We start from the raw sequence: 15491 nt of genomic DNA, 5'->3' as shown, positions 1-15491 counted from the left end.
AACCTGTGGGCGGGGGTGGGGGGCTGTGTCATGGGGGGGGGGTTTACTTAGATTTTCCGATTCAAAGTGAACTGTTCCTGGGAAATCAAAACCACACAAAAACACAACTAGTATCACCACGAGACTGTACATTCAGCTAAAGAGCATTAAGAATGACTAAATATGACTAATAACATAGTGATATAACATATAAGCACCTTGGTATTCTGTCATTTAAATATTATTCACAGTGAAATACAGTTTTGTAAATAGGTCCTTAAATGCATATACAGTATGTTACAGACTGAGACATACAATAATACTATAACCCTGGATCTCCATCCTCTCCGTTCTAGCCGGATGTTGAAAAAACTCAGCTTCTGTACATCAGCATCAGCAAGGCACTTGTGAGTCCCAGCAGGATAATGATGGGCACCAGGAGGAGAGCCATATACAGGGACCATGGCTCTGGAACCACCATCACACCTGTCTCTGAGAAACACAAAACTACTGATATGAAGCGTAGTCCAAAGATGTTCTCACACATTGACGCAGTGATTGATTTCATGCAATCATTTCTTCTGTAAAAGCAAATAAAAAGTTCAGCCAAAACTAAAACAAAACCCACTTCATTGCTATATACCACTAGGTCTACAAATGACTTTTTGGTGTGTGTGTGTGTGTGTGTGTGTGTGTGTGTGTGTGTGTGTGTGTGTGTGTGTGTGTGTGTGTGTGTGTGTGTGTGTGTGTGTGTGTGTGTGTGTGTGTGTGTGTGTGTGTGTGTGTGTGTGTGTGTGTGTGTTTGTGAGTTGACAGACTCACCAGTGACAGTTGTTGGAAATGTTAGCAAACCATTTTCTTCTGCTACCGCACCATCTGCAGCCACACAGAAGAAAAAAAAAAGAAAAGATCAAACAGGTCTCCACTTTAATATTGACATATTACGTGAAGACTTTTAAACTTCCAACTGCCTAGTACCACTTTAAAATTATAATCACTAATGTTTCCATGCCTAAAGTAGTTAGAAGAGGCAAGCTTTTCTACAGATGTGGGAAGATATCAGTAACAACTGGACTGATGCTAGAACCACAGCAAATATGTCAAAGTTGATGTTCAAGATTGTGTGGAAGCCGGCAGAACATATAGGAAACCACGGACCGAACATTTGAAATAACAGGGTAAAGAGAGTGTTTGCAACCACGCTGTCAATGGCAGCATTTGTGTTATTTTAAAATCTACAGGACAACTTATAATTTATAATTTATACTGTTTATTGATTGATACACTCTGTTTTGTTGGTAATCACTACACAAAGGCCTAAAAATACACACACATGCTCAGGACCTATTCATGCACAAATGGAGAGATGTCTTGAGTGGGCTGCCAGTGCTGGACCAGCGCCCTGAGCAGTTGGGGGGGGTACGGTGCCTTGCTCAAGAGCACCTGGAAGTGGCACTCTGGTTTCCAACCCAACTCCCTACGACTTGAGCTACTGCCACCCCCAAGCACTTAAAGGTGCTCTAAGCGATGTTGGGTGATGTTACTTCTTGTTGACGTTCAAAGTATTTTCAAACAAAACGAGACTAGCTCGCCCCTCCCTCCTCCTCATCCCGTCCCCTCCCCCTCTCTTCTGTGCTTCCGCGCAATAACCCCCCACCCCCAAATCCTTCTTGTCGGTTATTGGCTGGAACACTGTTTGTATATGCTTCGTGGTGCAGGTGGGCGCAGTTTATATTTTGTTGCCGCCTTTTTTTTTTACAGTGTGTTCTGAGGACTGGCAGCTCGCGGGTGAAAACTAGATCAAGATCAGGTGGGAGATTATTACCAGGCACGTGGTAGTTGAAGATGCTTTTTGTCACCAAATCTTCGTTCAATTGCAGCTGACACTCATATTTTCCTTTGCTCCTCAGAGACACGGTCTCAGAGAGTGTGACGTAGGGAAGAGCTGCGTCAGCATGTCCTGGGGCTGTGTCAACAGGTTGGAGTTTGGACCCATCATGAAAAATGGACAAAACAAATCCGGGATCCCAGGTTACGTTTACTTTACACCCGAGCAGAGAGTCATTGTGACCGGTGAGGTTTAAGGTCACGGTATCTGAAAAGAGATGCAGACAGGAATACAGATGTGTCCACTGCATGTGAAAGTTCACAGACATTTCTATCACTGTTTTTTTTGTCCAGTCACTGCACAGCCTTGACTACCATGAAGACCTGCACACAAGAAAGCTAGATAGTGTAGTGGTATACCATTTTTTTCCCCAGCTCAATGGCATGGCATTTGGAAAAACGGTTTACATGTTCTGCAGCAACCTTTAAAAAGCTTATTACTTACTGATTGTTAGCAGTCAGATTTCTCCCCTTTAGAGTTTAAAACGAAATCTGGCATATTTTATATGTCAGTAAAATATAAAGACAACTGTCCTACAGGAAGAAATCAAAGGAAATATGTTATATAAATATACCTAGTTTGGTTTCAGATGATGCGGGTCTGCAGAGAAGACTGCACATGGTCATGAAGCATATAGGACCCTTACCCTGTCATTTAGGCTTTTGTCTATTCTGAAAGCGATCCTAAATCTATAATTTTAGCCCTGAACCTGGTTCCCACCCCATTTTCTTAAGTCCTCCTGGCAAATCAACACTTCATCCTAGTTCTGTCTTTAGCTTTAGCCAAAACCCTTATGCAAACTTATAGACGTGAATGCTGGTAGTTTCCTCATGATCTTTATCTCCCCCTCCCTGTAACGACATTTGATCTATTATAGAAATATGTGGAAACAAAAAATCCAAAACCCTGTATTTACCATATACCATCAGTAAAGTGTTATTTCCTTTCCTCCTGAAACGATCCCCCTCTGTGATGACGGAGACTTTGCACTGGTACTTCCCACTGTCGGCCCACTGGACATTCTTGAGGAGTATGGACTTGATTGAAATGTTCGGGTTATTGTCCAGAAGCTCAACACGTCCATCATATTTCTCAGAGGGGAACCACAGTCTGGTATTGTCAGTGCCGTCCTGTGTTAAGAACACCCAATACAGAACGGGTGGGGTCACCATTTTCTCATCGTGGGAAATGTTGAGATGGCACGGCATGATGACGTCTTGACCCAGAGCAGTGGTAAGCACAGGGGGCTGGTGGACTGTGACCAAGGAGTGAGTACCTGAAAAACAGAACAATGACAGGATGTTGGGTGACTTTCTATCGACCTCTGCCTTTTTTTGGAGGAAGTGTTTGACTGGGTGCAAGAAAAGACAACAATGTTTGCACATGCAAGTTTATGGTTCTATTGGAATATGTGACCTATTAATGTTCAGCTTAAATGAGAACATTGTTTTGGATTTCTGAAGCACATTGAGTCTACGCCTGTCGTTTAAAATGTGCTATCTTATTAACTTGACTTGATCCTATGATAGCTATGGAAACCCTGGGAGACAAGTGAGTAAATAACAATTCTGGTGAAGTTGTTGTTGTTTGTTGTTTTGAGTGCATGGAGAAATTAAGACTCACCCTGGAAGAAAACATGAATGCTTTTAGTCCTATTTAGAACATGGGGGGGGGGTTAGTGGTGCTACTTCAGCCTCTTGTGGTCTAAATGAGTATTACAACAACAACAACAACAACAACAACAACATCAAAAAACACTTTCTGTGTAATCCTGATCCAGTTTAACCGATGAAATATACAATTTAGGGAATTTAGAAAGGTTATCCTGGCAAAACCTTTTTTTCACCTGTTCTTGAGTTATAAACATAAGAGAGAAAACAAATAAATCAGAATTAACGCATTCCTATGTCCCAGCATGTTGTTTGTAACTGTTTGTGAATATTATGTTTACTACATTATGTTTTCTAAATATAAAAAAAGGTTATTCACAAAAAATCAATCAGAATTAGAAAATGGATCACCAGAATTATTTTTCACTTGTCTCTCAGGGCCTCTGGAGATAGCTACATGGCCACCTGCAGTACATTTTATATTTTAGTTTACTAAGATATATGAATATATGTTTCTGTCTGTTGGGCACTTCAGTATCAGACCTTCAATTATTACGTAAGAGTATGGGTCATTGAGACAAACAGCAACGATGTAAAACAACAGACTGTAACAAAATATATATGGATGTAACATCTGTGACTTTGCCCATAAATTTCTGAGCTATTGCTTTATAACCTGAAGTTTGGGGTCCTGCCATCTTGGCAGTTACTGGACCCAAAAAAATAAAAATCCAAAGTTAGGCAAACAGATGCATAGCACCGGAGCTGAAATTGAAAGAATCTGCATGCTATCAAACTCTCCAGACTCAACACCTAATAAACATTATTAAAGCAGCAAGAAGAGGTGAAATTAGACTTCTTCTTCTTCTTTTTTTTTTCTTCTTTTTTTAACGTCCCTTCAATGGAGAGGGAATTGGGGATTTTCCAAGCAGTTTCATTACAGTAAAGGTATAGGATACGTGTCTTCCTTTGTATTTTGGCTTCAGTTTTCAGTTTTTGAGGTTGCCGGTTCCCAAAACATTGCACACTAGCATTTACCAACAGCATGTAGAATAAATGTTGCAACCTAATGATATCAGCCCAAAGAAAGATATTACCAAAATGGTATGAAGCTTTTTTAAGGGAGACAATGTTTTGTGAAGGCGAACGCCAAAGGCTCAATCAGTTTAACAATGGTAATGATAATAATAATATAATTATCTGACTTTAGTCAAAGCAGTCCAAAAAGGTCCAGAGATGGAGAAGAATCTGAGGTAAAATCATCATAATTCAAATCCGTATTGCAACATATTACAACAGTTTATAAATGTTATGATAGAATAACACAAAAACTAGAGTCCCCTACACCCATTGATGCTCAGACAGTATTTTTTTTTTTTTAATAAATTGAAATTGCTTGCAAATGAGCCTACAAACATTAATGATTAAACACAGTGTTGAATTGCAAAATGAGTAAATGTCCCTGAAAAAAACAGCTCAGACTTCTTATCACAAACACACATTTTTCATCTATAAATCAAAAATTGTTATAATTTTACCTGAAACCCAAAAGTAGAGAAGCATCTGTTGCGCCCATCCCCATTTCTTCGCTATGAAGCTGTGATGCATCTCAGATAAAAATATCTTCAACATTACGCTCTTACCAAGGCGACATTACCACTTTGAGTGCTGTCAGATAAAGTACAGGCAGGCGTTTGATGTACCACTTCCTCACAAGCTGAATGGTGTCAATCCTTTATAAAACTTTTCAATGTTACTCTCCCAGTATTTTCATCATTATTTTGACGGTACTAAGATAGCATTTCTTGACTTTGGCAAAGCAATTAAATAAACATTTACTCAAATTTATACACATTTACTAACTTTATATCAAGGGCTTGGAAATGAAAGCACACTGAAAGGATGTGGTTTTTTGGTTTTAAGTCAGGATAGGACTTATTTCACATGTATTTTGTTGTACTGAACATGAGAATAACATACTTGATGAAACAAACACCCCATGGTCATGTTACCGGCTTATTTTGGAGCATATTCATTTTACATATTAAAATCAATTAGTTTGTTTCAGTTGTCTTAAAACTCCTCTTTGTTCTTAGCACTTTTAAGGAATCTCATTAATGTTGCTTAAAGTGGAGCTTGACAGTTCATTCTTGATTTTGGGAAAACAGATGTAGGCCAAAAACAATCTCCGCTCAAGATACACTTACTTTTCTTTTTTTTTGGAGCTTCTGATTTTATAAAAAGGAAATAAGTAAAGATTGTTGTGACAATTGTTGTTTTCAAGCTCAAGAATAAACGGTTGAGCTCAACATTTTGGCCAATGTGAAGAAGAACTAGTGATGAAGACTGTGTGATTACAAGCTCAAGAAGAAAAAAAAAAGTAAGTGGATATTGCTCTGTCTGTCAATAATTACTTTATAAGTTTAACTAAAACAACAAATTACTTGCTGAGCTTTGTTCTTTTGTTCTATCACACAAGAGAAAATATATATATTTCTGGTAAGATCATCTATTTCCAGGCGTGGTTTTTTTCAGTGTTTTTCAGTTGAACCTCTGTGGTAAATGTGCAAAACACCCTCTTCACGCATACATTGATTGCAGAGGTGTGAGGACCCTCAGACAACTCTCTGCACACCCACTTGCACAGTTAAGGCATACAGTGAATGAAAATCCTAAGAATCTTATGCCATTCTTTAGTATTTGACATATACACATAGTACATATACATACAGTGCATACATAAATAGCTATTAGGATTGTAAAAAAACAATACAATGCAATGTAAAAGTGCAAGTAAATAATTATTTGCTTGTATACGTAATTTTTTTTTTTTTTTAATTTTTAATCTGTTTATTGATCCCCAATGGGGAAATTACAATTCACACTCTGTGTCCACACTTTGTTATGTTGTTGTTGTTGACGTAGGTGGATATGACAATATATACATAGTATATTTAACAGACATGTTTAGAGTATGTGTTTACAGTAACACAAAGTATGTGTTTACAGTAACACTATAAAATAAATATTTTAGGCTACGTGAAAGGTGGACGCTCGGAGTTGTAGGATGCATAACAATAGGTAAAAAGCAAGGAACAAAAACATCTTATTACTTATTTCCAAACCATTACTTACGCACAATTAAAAAAGTATGTATTGTAGCCTAAAACAATTAAATGTCTGCACTCTGCGATAAACTACATTACCCATACAACCCTCTGCAAACCTAATACGTCATTACGTCAATCGGTAGGCAAATTTCAACATGGAGGACATCGTAGCTGTAGAGAAGAACCCGGTATGAATTAGTGAGATTGTTTCCTGTTTTCCTCTTAAAATCGACAGAGTTTTTGTGGTAGGCTTTTGTTAAATTAAGTGTTTGAGTGTTGCTTTTCATGGGTGTTTGTCGCTGTATTTGACTATTTGTTAGTTCTTGTTAACACTGCCAATACGTAAACCTGCCAATTCATTCTCTACTCTGTGAAACGTAACGTAACGTTAAGGTTAACGTTAGTTGCTATGTCATTCAAGTTAGCTGCTATCGTTAGCATGGTGTCCATAGCGCGCGAGAAAAAAAGATATGCTTTGAAATAACTGAGGGTTTATAAAACTATATTCACCAAAGATTGATATGAGATGATGTTTCACCGGTGTTTGGCAAACGCCTTTAGCTAAATAATCAGTTGTTGCTTTTGCGAGTCGTTTAAGTTAGCTAACGTCAGATGTTTAGCTACGAGCTAAAGGTAGCTAAGTTAGCCAACGTTAAGCTAGTGCCTCTGTTACAAGGTAGCTAGGTTAGCTAACCGAGCATTTCGTTCTTGTTTATCAGTGAGTTTTTGTAAATTTAGTTTTTTTGCTGTATTCTGTTCCTTAGCTGGAAGCACTCTCAAACGTTACCACGAATATATCTTTTTAGTTTATTTTTGTTTATTTATATTTGTTTGGGTGAAATACAATACAAGCCCTTCACTAATGTGTGATGTTAAATATGAGATTTTCTGTTTATGCTAAATGATTTTGGGTGTTGTCACATTCACAGGACGACATGCCAGCAATAGTGACCTCCAGACCTCAGACGGGCCTGTCCTTTCTGGCACCAGAACCAGAAGATCTTGAGGATCTTTACAGCAGATACAAGGTCTGATACCTGCTTATACGTTTTTGATAAAAGTGACAATCTAGTGCAGGGGTCATCAACTATATTTGTCAGAGGGCCAGAATTTTACCAGACAGTCTCCTTGGGGGCCGGACCCTTAAATAAAAATTAAATAAAAAATCAAATTTTGGTATAACATTATGATTGATGTTTATTGTTAATACTTTTTCCATTTCATTACAAAACTGAAGGCCTTTATGAGTCAGGTTCCTATCACCTATTCCACAGACAACCACCAGGGGTGATAGATATTTTGCCTCAACTCAAGTAAGTCAATTTTACTTACAGAGCACTTGAAAAACAAACACAGAGGAAGTGACAGGAAAAGGTCTCTTAACAGAGGTAAAATGGCACTCTCAAAGGCTATGAAACGCAAAGCTTGATTTGAAACAGGTCCTTCAATGACGACTGGACTGAAAGTACGCATTTACATGCCAACCTTCCGGAATGCCTCACCAGTATGCCAATTTGCAACGAAACTGGTGCTGTTGCAAAGAATACAACTGCGCCGTCACCACCACAAACATTCAAATTTTAAGATTCATATCCTGAGCATTCAGAGGGCGTCAGAGGAAAATCGCCGCACTGAAATCTGCCTACTCCCACGCAAGTGGCGTCATACTCGAACTTAACTGATCAGAAGAGAGAGTAGTTTGATTTTGGGGTGTAGCCTAAATAGAGTCATAAATGGTGGTGATTACTGAGAAGAGACTCAGTTGCTGCTGCTTTTAGTGCTTTCATAGTGTAGATAGGCCTACATATTTTCTTGATCCTCACAATTTGGAATCCAGTGCGGGGCCGGATCGATCGGCTTGGCGGCCGCATTCGGCCGCGGGCCGCCAGTTGATGATCACTGATTAGTGGGTGGGTGGCTCAGTGGGTAGAGCAGGCGCACATTATGAGAGGTGGATGCCAACGTAGAGGGATCGAATTCGACCTGTGACGGTTTATGCATGTCTGAACCCCCCCCCCTCTCTCTCTCTCTCTCTCCCCTTTCTCACCCAGCGGTGGTATCAAAATTAAAGGCGGAAAATCCCCCAAAAATATTCTTTAAAAAAAAAAAGTGACATTCTACCCAAAATGTATCTATGAGTATGACAAACTCTAGGCTTCCAAATTTAATAATGTTTTATTCTGTATATTCATGTATTACATAGGTATGTGGTTATAATGGATTTGAATAAAGGCAAACGGTTCAAGCTAAATTCTACAGATTACCCTCATGCATAAAATTACAGTCGGGTACATGTTTAAAATCTCTGAACTGCTGCCTGTATCTCAGATTTTTCTGTGATTTGAAAAGATGTTTTGTGAAACAAATTTAAGTTAGTCTAATTACCAGGATTAAATTACAGGAAGAGCAATACATTTAGCACATTATCTTATATAAAGATAAGTTGTTGTTTTTTACATTAGTGCACCTGTAAAGTAAACTAGAATAAGCACCACAAGAGTGATATGATATGGAATATAAAATTATTGAATAGTTTATCTATAGTATACTTTAATCTCCAGCAGGATCTCAACCTTTCTTTCCTAAATATATATTTTTGTTGTTGCAGAAGCTGCAGCAGGAGCTGGAGTTCCTGGAGGTGCAGGAGGAGTATATCAAAGATGAACAGAAGAACCTGAAGAAAGAATTCCTCCATGCCCAGGAGGAGGTTAAGAGGATACAGAGCATCCCACTCGTCATTGGCCAGTTCCTGGAAGCTGTTGACCAGAACACAGCCATTGTGGGCTCCACTACAGGTACATCAAAAGGAAAAACCTGCCTAAATGTACAAAAAACCCTACATGGACTAAAAATTATTATATGCTGCCAGTGTTAATTTTAAGTGATAAAAACATGCACTGCTGTGCTCAAAGCAATGCATTAAAAGATCTATGGGATGATGATTTTTGATTCATAGCATGATAGCATTTACAGACACTCTAGATTTGGAACTGGGCTTAACTGGTCCCCAAGGTTTTGCAAGGGTAGTGGTTGGATGTTATTTTAGTTTATGTGATTGTCACAACTTAATGTCAAGCTTAATATAAGGCAATACTTTCTGTGCTGAGGAACAATTAAATTCTTACTAGCTTTAAAAATACATAATTAGAAAACAAAATGGTATGCATTAAACCCCCGAAACAATGACTGTAAAGTTAAATAAATAAACGGATAAAGCTGAGAATAAAAAATTCATGAAATGGCAGATGATGCATACACGCTGTAAATTTGAATTCTTTATCATGTTCAGGCTTTCAGAGTCTTGAGAGAGAACCTAGAAGAAATGTTCTGTAAAAAATTGAATTATACAGTTCGAAGTACATGTTTTAAATGTGTAAAGTTCTGTTCCTGTGTTCTTTCAGCTTTTATTCATCTCTATTCTGCTTTCAGGGTCCAACTACTATGTGCGCATCCTGAGCACCATTGACAGAGAGCTGCTGAAGCCCAACGCCTCAGTGGCTTTGCACAAGCACAGCAACGCCCTGGTGGATGTACTCCCTCCTGAAGCTGACAGCAGCATCATGATGCTGACGTCAGGTACAACACTCAGTACTACTGCTTTCTGGTCTGAACAAAGATGACCATGGTCATATCTGGAGACATTTTTTACTACTAGTTTAGCAGAAAATTGTATTCATGATTTTTTTACCACAGTCAAATCAGTGAATTCTTCATCAGTTGGCCATGCATTGTTTTCGTTAAAAACACATAGATGACATATTTCTTGAAACTGTAAAAGGAAAGTCTGAGATCTTAAGTACCACCAGTATAACTTTCAGACAATGTATGAACAGCAAAACTTACTTTCCTTTTCACTGTGTCCTTGCTCCCAGACCAAAAGCCAGATGTGATGTATGCTGACATCGGTGGGATGGACATTCAGAAGCAGGAAGTCCGAGAAGCTGTAGAGCTGCCGCTCACACACTTTGAGCTTTACAAACAGGTTGGATATCACATAGAAATGTGACTTTTTTACGTTCACAACACATACTTTTAATGTATTTTACACTCTCACTTGTCACAGTGAGTGAAATAACATGGAAATAACCAGATACTTAACAACTTTGGTCTTTTTCCTTTCTCAGATTGGCATTGACCCACCCAGGGGTGTCCTTATGTACGGACCTCCAGGTTGTGGTAAGACCATGTTGGCCAAGGCTGTGGCTCACCACACTACAGGTACTTACCATGTCAGAGTCCTGTTTGTGTTAATGTAGTGAGATATCTTGTTTTTATACCAAATTAAATTTTTCCTTTTTTATGTTGACAACGCAAGATGAATTCAAACCCTTTAAAACATTCATTATGTCCTAATATAAAACAATATGGATCACTACTGACTTAAACTGATACCTACTTTACACACACTGTATTTTAGTTATGGATTATTTATGAGTGTGTACAACAGTGAAAATAAAATAACTTATTTCCAATGTCTCTGTTCCCAGCGGCGTTCATCCGTGTGGTGGGCTCTGAGTTTGTTCAGAAGTATCTGGGGGAAGGCCCTCGTATGGTGCGTGATGTCTTCCGGCTGGCGAAGGAAAATGCCCCGGCCATCATCTTTATTGATGAGATCGATGCTATCGCCACTAAGCGTTTTGATGCACAGACTGGAGGTATGAACGTGTGTGTCTCACATGTAGACTTGCTCTGTACAAACCAAAGTTTTGTTGTAGATTTCAGGTTTATAAGGACATATATTGATCTAGTTTTCTTATTGAAATCCAGATTCTCATTTCAGGATGTGTTTGTGTTCCCTCTGTCACATTGTAAATGCATTAACATCATGGTAGGAAAAAAAAAAGAGTACCCTCTGACCTTGTGTTATTCCTTTTGCAGCTGATAGGGAGGTGCAGAGAATCTTACTCGAGCTGCTAAATCAAATGGACGGCTTTGACCAGAACGTCAATGTCAAGGTGAGCTAAGTCCACCTGTCTGAGGAAACTATTCCCTTGTGACTGCATCATCTTTGTATGTACTGACTTGTGGTGTCGGTGATGGCGCCGGAGCACTGTCAACCAGCCGTTCATTTACTAAGCCATAATGTCAGTTCATTCACCTTAGCAAGCACTCAAAATGTTTATTTTGTCAATCTTCAAAACCTTAAATGGACATTTTGCTCTGAAGAAAAAGCAGCTCAGACTTGCATGTGATGTGCATTATTTTTATAAAACAACTTAGTTTTTAGGAATGTCTCATGATATATTGTCTCTAGAAATTGCAAACAATTAAAATAGAAATTGAATTGGCACACATGTATCGTGAAAGGAGCTAATCAGGACCAAAGCATATCGTCCCAGCCCTATAGTGAAGTGATGTAATTTTCTGAACTTACCTTACATCTAGCTTTTCTTTTACTTACCTTTCACTGCTTAGTCATTATATCCATGGTACATATGATTATTTGTTCAAAATCTAATTTTGGGAACGCACCAAAAGTCAACCCTACAGTATCGTTGTGATATGAAGGTATTTGGTAGAAAATATCAGGATATTTGATTATCACCATATCGCCCAGCTCTAATGTTCACATTTAAACCCTACTTAGGTGATCATGGCCACCAACAGAGCAGACACACTGGACCCAGCCCTGTTACGTCCTGGTCGCCTGGACAGAAAGATTGAGTTCCCCTTGCCCGACCGCAGGCAGAAACGTCTTGTTTTCTCCACCATCACCAGTAAAATGAATCTCTCTGAGGAGGTCGACCTGGAGGACTGTATCCTTTTTGATTCAATAACGGCGTGTTTAAGTGGTGTGTGTTTGTGTGAATGTGCGTGCAGTATCCTGTGGGGTACTTGTGTTAGTCTAGTCCTTAATCTGTCTATTCAGGTGTATAGATGAGTGGCTAGATAGATATTTAGCTCATGCTCGGAAGTCGACTAAATGTCAGGGATGCTATAATCGTATCATTGCCACTGTAAACCGTACAAAACCGGGTAGAGCTTGTGTTAAAACAAAGCCAGTTCGTACTGGGAAAAAAATGATAAAGCCACAATTTAAGTCATAGTCAGTTGGTAACTAGATGTAAGAATCACATTTAACACTTAGCCCGAGTGAGTTTGAGATGGAACACGTCATTGTTTTGTTTGTCATCTTCTTAGTGTCAAAACTGTGGTTATGCAGGCACTTTAACATCATACACACATACCAGCTTTCTGTGGTTGCAGGACAATAGCGTAGTTGTTTTGGATTGTGTGTACGGCCTGCAAACTGACAAATGTGCAAAACAGTGTTACGCCTGAGAGTCTGCAGCCTGTTAACACCACATCATCCCAATATTCATTCATGTTTAAACACAGCTTCAATACTCTGATGTTTTTTTGCTTGTATTTTGGCATTGCTGTGTTGTTTAGTCGTCCTTAACGAATGTACAGATGTGGCCAGACCTGACAAGATCTCTGGAGCCGATATCAACTCCATCTGTCAAGAGGTGAGCAAGAGAGCCCTCACCTTTTTTTTATTTCTTTTCTTTTAACAGTGCAAGAAAATAAATGGAACAAACAATATTTGATGTCTTTTTTCTGTTTATTTCTTCCTCTGCTGTTTCAGGCTGGCATGTTGGCAGTGCGTGAGAACAGGTACATCGTCCTGTTCAAAGATTTCGAAAAAGCTTACAAGACCGTCATCAAAAAAGACGAGCAGGAGCACGAGTTCTACAAGTAGAAGGAAAAAAAAAAAAAAATAACATCCTGGAAAATAATGTGTCCGGACACACACATTTGTTATTGAGTAAGTCTCCGTCTGTATCAACAGTGTCTTTTGTGGATTTGCAGTCCCTGACTTACATTGATTTTTGGGCTAAATTTACTCACGGCAGCACAAGGCCCAATGTCAGATCAGCCCTGTGTCCCCAGCCTTGAGAAGACACACTACCATATGATGGAGTCTTTCTTTTTTTTGTACAGGCACTCTGGTCCCTACAAATATCAGGCCCTGACTGTAGCTAGGATAGAACATTTGTATCTATGTGTACTCCCTTAACAAGACATTACATGAGAAAAATCCATTAAAGATGTTTTCCATAAAAAAGTGAATGCGGTCATTGTTTTTCTGCTCTTGAAATACATGGAAATTGAAGACAACTGGCATCATTGTTAGGGTTTTTCTTGTCATCAGCTCAATGTTTGATTAGAGCTGCATCAAATGTTAAATATCTATTAGTTGATGGACAGAAAAAAATGGCAACTAGTTATCAATTTAAAACAAAATCACTTGTTCCAATGTGAATATTGGCTGATTTTATTATAATTCTATGATATCTTAAGGTTTTGGACGGTTGGTCTGACAAGAATAGAAATTTGAATATCTTAACTATAAGGCTTTGGGAATTGTGATGGATAGTTTTTAACTATTCTCTGACATTTTATCGACCAAACTATTAGTTGAGAAAATAATTAACCGATTAATCAATAATTAAAATAATTGTTAGTAAAAGCCCTGGTTGTGATTATTGTAGGTAAGTCATGGTTGCAGCAATTACCTCAACAATAGTCTTGCAGTGCCTGACCTTTATTCCCCCTACGTACTAGCAAAAATGTTTTTTTGAGAGATTTTGCCAAAACATCCACTCAAACTATTGCCCAACAATTTGAGCCAAAGTACATGGGAAATGTTGCCCTTACGGATTTAAATGCATACAGTGATCACCATGTTGTGCCAACATGAGTAAATAAAAAGCATACTATCATTTGAATGTAAAAGCGCTGTTTGTATGAGTATATGTTGGAGAAATGCAATGAATTTAATAAAAAAATAAGATAGGATTAGGATATTGGCCTAAACTGGTATTTATCTATTTTTAGAATCTTGGGGGTAATTTATGCCCCTCAGTCACATTTTATAGGAGCATTCTGAGATTTCTTGGGTTCTTCATGCCCTTTGCCCCCCTTAATTTCTAACACTGATGTGAATAAAATGTGAATTAGCCTGATTATTTGTGAATAATTCCCCCCCCACCTCTAATACCTCTGCTGGTATCACATCAGACGAGTGTTCAATATTCACATCTGTAATGAAGACATTTTATTAACAGCTATGAGACAAAGACTAAAGCTAGCAGCGGTAGCCATACATCATATGAATATACTGTTTGGTGGATATACTCCAGCCAGTGTTACGATCTTGGAGTTGACATAGTTGACTCAAGTGGATGGCAGAGCTGCGCTGGGCCTCTCGGTTAGTGCTTGAATGATGTCTTCTATGCTGCTCTGTGGCCCTCTGCCGCTCTTGCTTTAAGCTTGCCCATGAGTCGAACAAGGGCAGCCTGAGGTTGCACCAATCCCTTTAGGCCACAAGTGGGTGCAAGATCATTCATTATGGCATCTAAGCGCCAGCTTCAGTAAAACAAATGCACACCAGCAAATTTGACCTTTGTCCACCAATGAAATAGATTTACATGGACAGGTTAAGGTCTGAAGTCCCTATGCGGCATAGCTCGGACTTTAGAGTAGTACGTTAAATTAAAGTTTTAAAATAAGGACATAATCTAAACATTATCATTATTCTGATCAGAAGTTTTAAGGTAACCTGCTGTTTAATCCCAAACTACAAAGTAGGGTCCATGAAGGTTTGGGAACCTCATTGCCAATGACTTGATGTTGAAATTACAGTGGAAATCAAAGTAGTGGTACCCACTTGTATTTCACTTGGTCTCTTGTAGGAAGGGTGTAAGAGACCTGGTCAAAGTAGTACGGACAGAGTGGCAGGGTTGCTTTTTCTGGCCAGTAAGACATCCTGGGAAAGATTGCATCCAGCCTGTGGTTTTGTCCATAGTGCTGTCCAGGGAAGAGTGTCCACCACAAGGCTGACACTAAAGCATCCATGCTGGTTTGAGCTGCCGAGGGCCTGCGATGAAATAACTCGTA

The 15491-nt window shown here is 38.9% G+C and overlaps 2 protein-coding genes across 3 annotated transcripts; one reads left to right on the top strand and one right to left on the bottom strand.

Moving 5' to 3' along the window:
• Nucleotides 1-352: 352 nt before the first annotated feature.
• LOC116690828 (uncharacterized) lies at nt 353-5162 on the bottom strand. Its single transcript, XM_032518001.1, has 5 exons — nt 5016-5162; nt 2784-3143; nt 1739-2074; nt 802-855; nt 353-471 (listed from the first exon to the last, which is right to left on the bottom strand). Exons 1-5 carry the CDS (start codon nt 5107-5109, stop codon nt 353-355), a joined length of 963 nt encoding a protein of 320 aa, XP_032373892.1. The 5' UTR covers nt 5110-5162.
• Nucleotides 5163-6683: 1521 nt separating this feature from the next.
• Nucleotides 6684-13547, top strand: psmc4 (proteasome 26S subunit, ATPase 4). 2 transcript variants are annotated; one of them, XM_032518457.1, is made up of 11 exons: nt 6684-6775; nt 7517-7615; nt 9196-9382; nt 10017-10163; nt 10460-10569; nt 10712-10805; nt 11075-11242; nt 11466-11542; nt 12175-12343; nt 13002-13057; nt 13177-13547. In XM_032518457.1, the coding sequence occupies exons 1-11, from the start codon at nt 6743-6745 to the stop codon at nt 13288-13290; spliced, it is 1254 nt and encodes a 417-aa protein (XP_032374348.1). In that variant the 5' UTR covers nt 6684-6742; the 3' UTR covers nt 13291-13547. The 2 variants fall into 2 exon arrangements, with proteins under 2 accessions (XP_032374348.1, XP_032374349.1); XM_032518458.1 differs by having other exon boundaries at nt 6726-6832.
• The last annotated feature ends 1944 nt before the right edge of the window (nt 13548-15491 follow it).

This window comes from Etheostoma spectabile, chromosome 6 (genome assembly GCF_008692095.1).
Source record: "Etheostoma spectabile isolate EspeVRDwgs_2016 chromosome 6, UIUC_Espe_1.0, whole genome shotgun sequence".
In the NCBI taxonomy this organism is placed as follows: domain Eukaryota; kingdom Metazoa; phylum Chordata; class Actinopteri; order Perciformes; family Percidae; genus Etheostoma; species Etheostoma spectabile.
The sequence above is the reverse complement of the archived record's forward strand: the minus strand, read 5'-3'. Positions and strand labels throughout refer to the sequence as shown.

Excerpts from the sequence above, each read along its gene's own strand:
- LOC116690828 (XM_032518001.1), bottom strand. The coding sequence starts at position 5,109 with ATGTTGAAGATATTTTTATCTGAGATGCATCACAGCTTCATAGCGAAG. Across the intron at positions 2,075-2,783 it reads CACTTTACTGATGGTATATG|ATACCGTGACCTTAAACCTC; the intron begins GTAAATACAGGG and ends ATCTCTTTTCAG. Across the intron at positions 472-801 it reads ATTTCCAACAACTGTCACTG|AGACAGGTGTGATGGTGGTT; the intron begins GTGAGTCTGTCA and ends TGTGTTTCTCAG.
- psmc4 (XM_032518457.1), top strand. The coding sequence starts at position 6,743 with ATGGAGGACATCGTAGCTGTAGAGAAGAACCCG. Across the intron at positions 7,616-9,195 it reads ATCTTTACAGCAGATACAAG|AAGCTGCAGCAGGAGCTGGA; the intron begins GTCTGATACCTG and ends TTGTTGTTGCAG. Across the intron at positions 12,344-13,001 it reads GGAGGTCGACCTGGAGGACT|ATGTGGCCAGACCTGACAAG; the intron begins GTATCCTTTTTG and ends ACGAATGTACAG.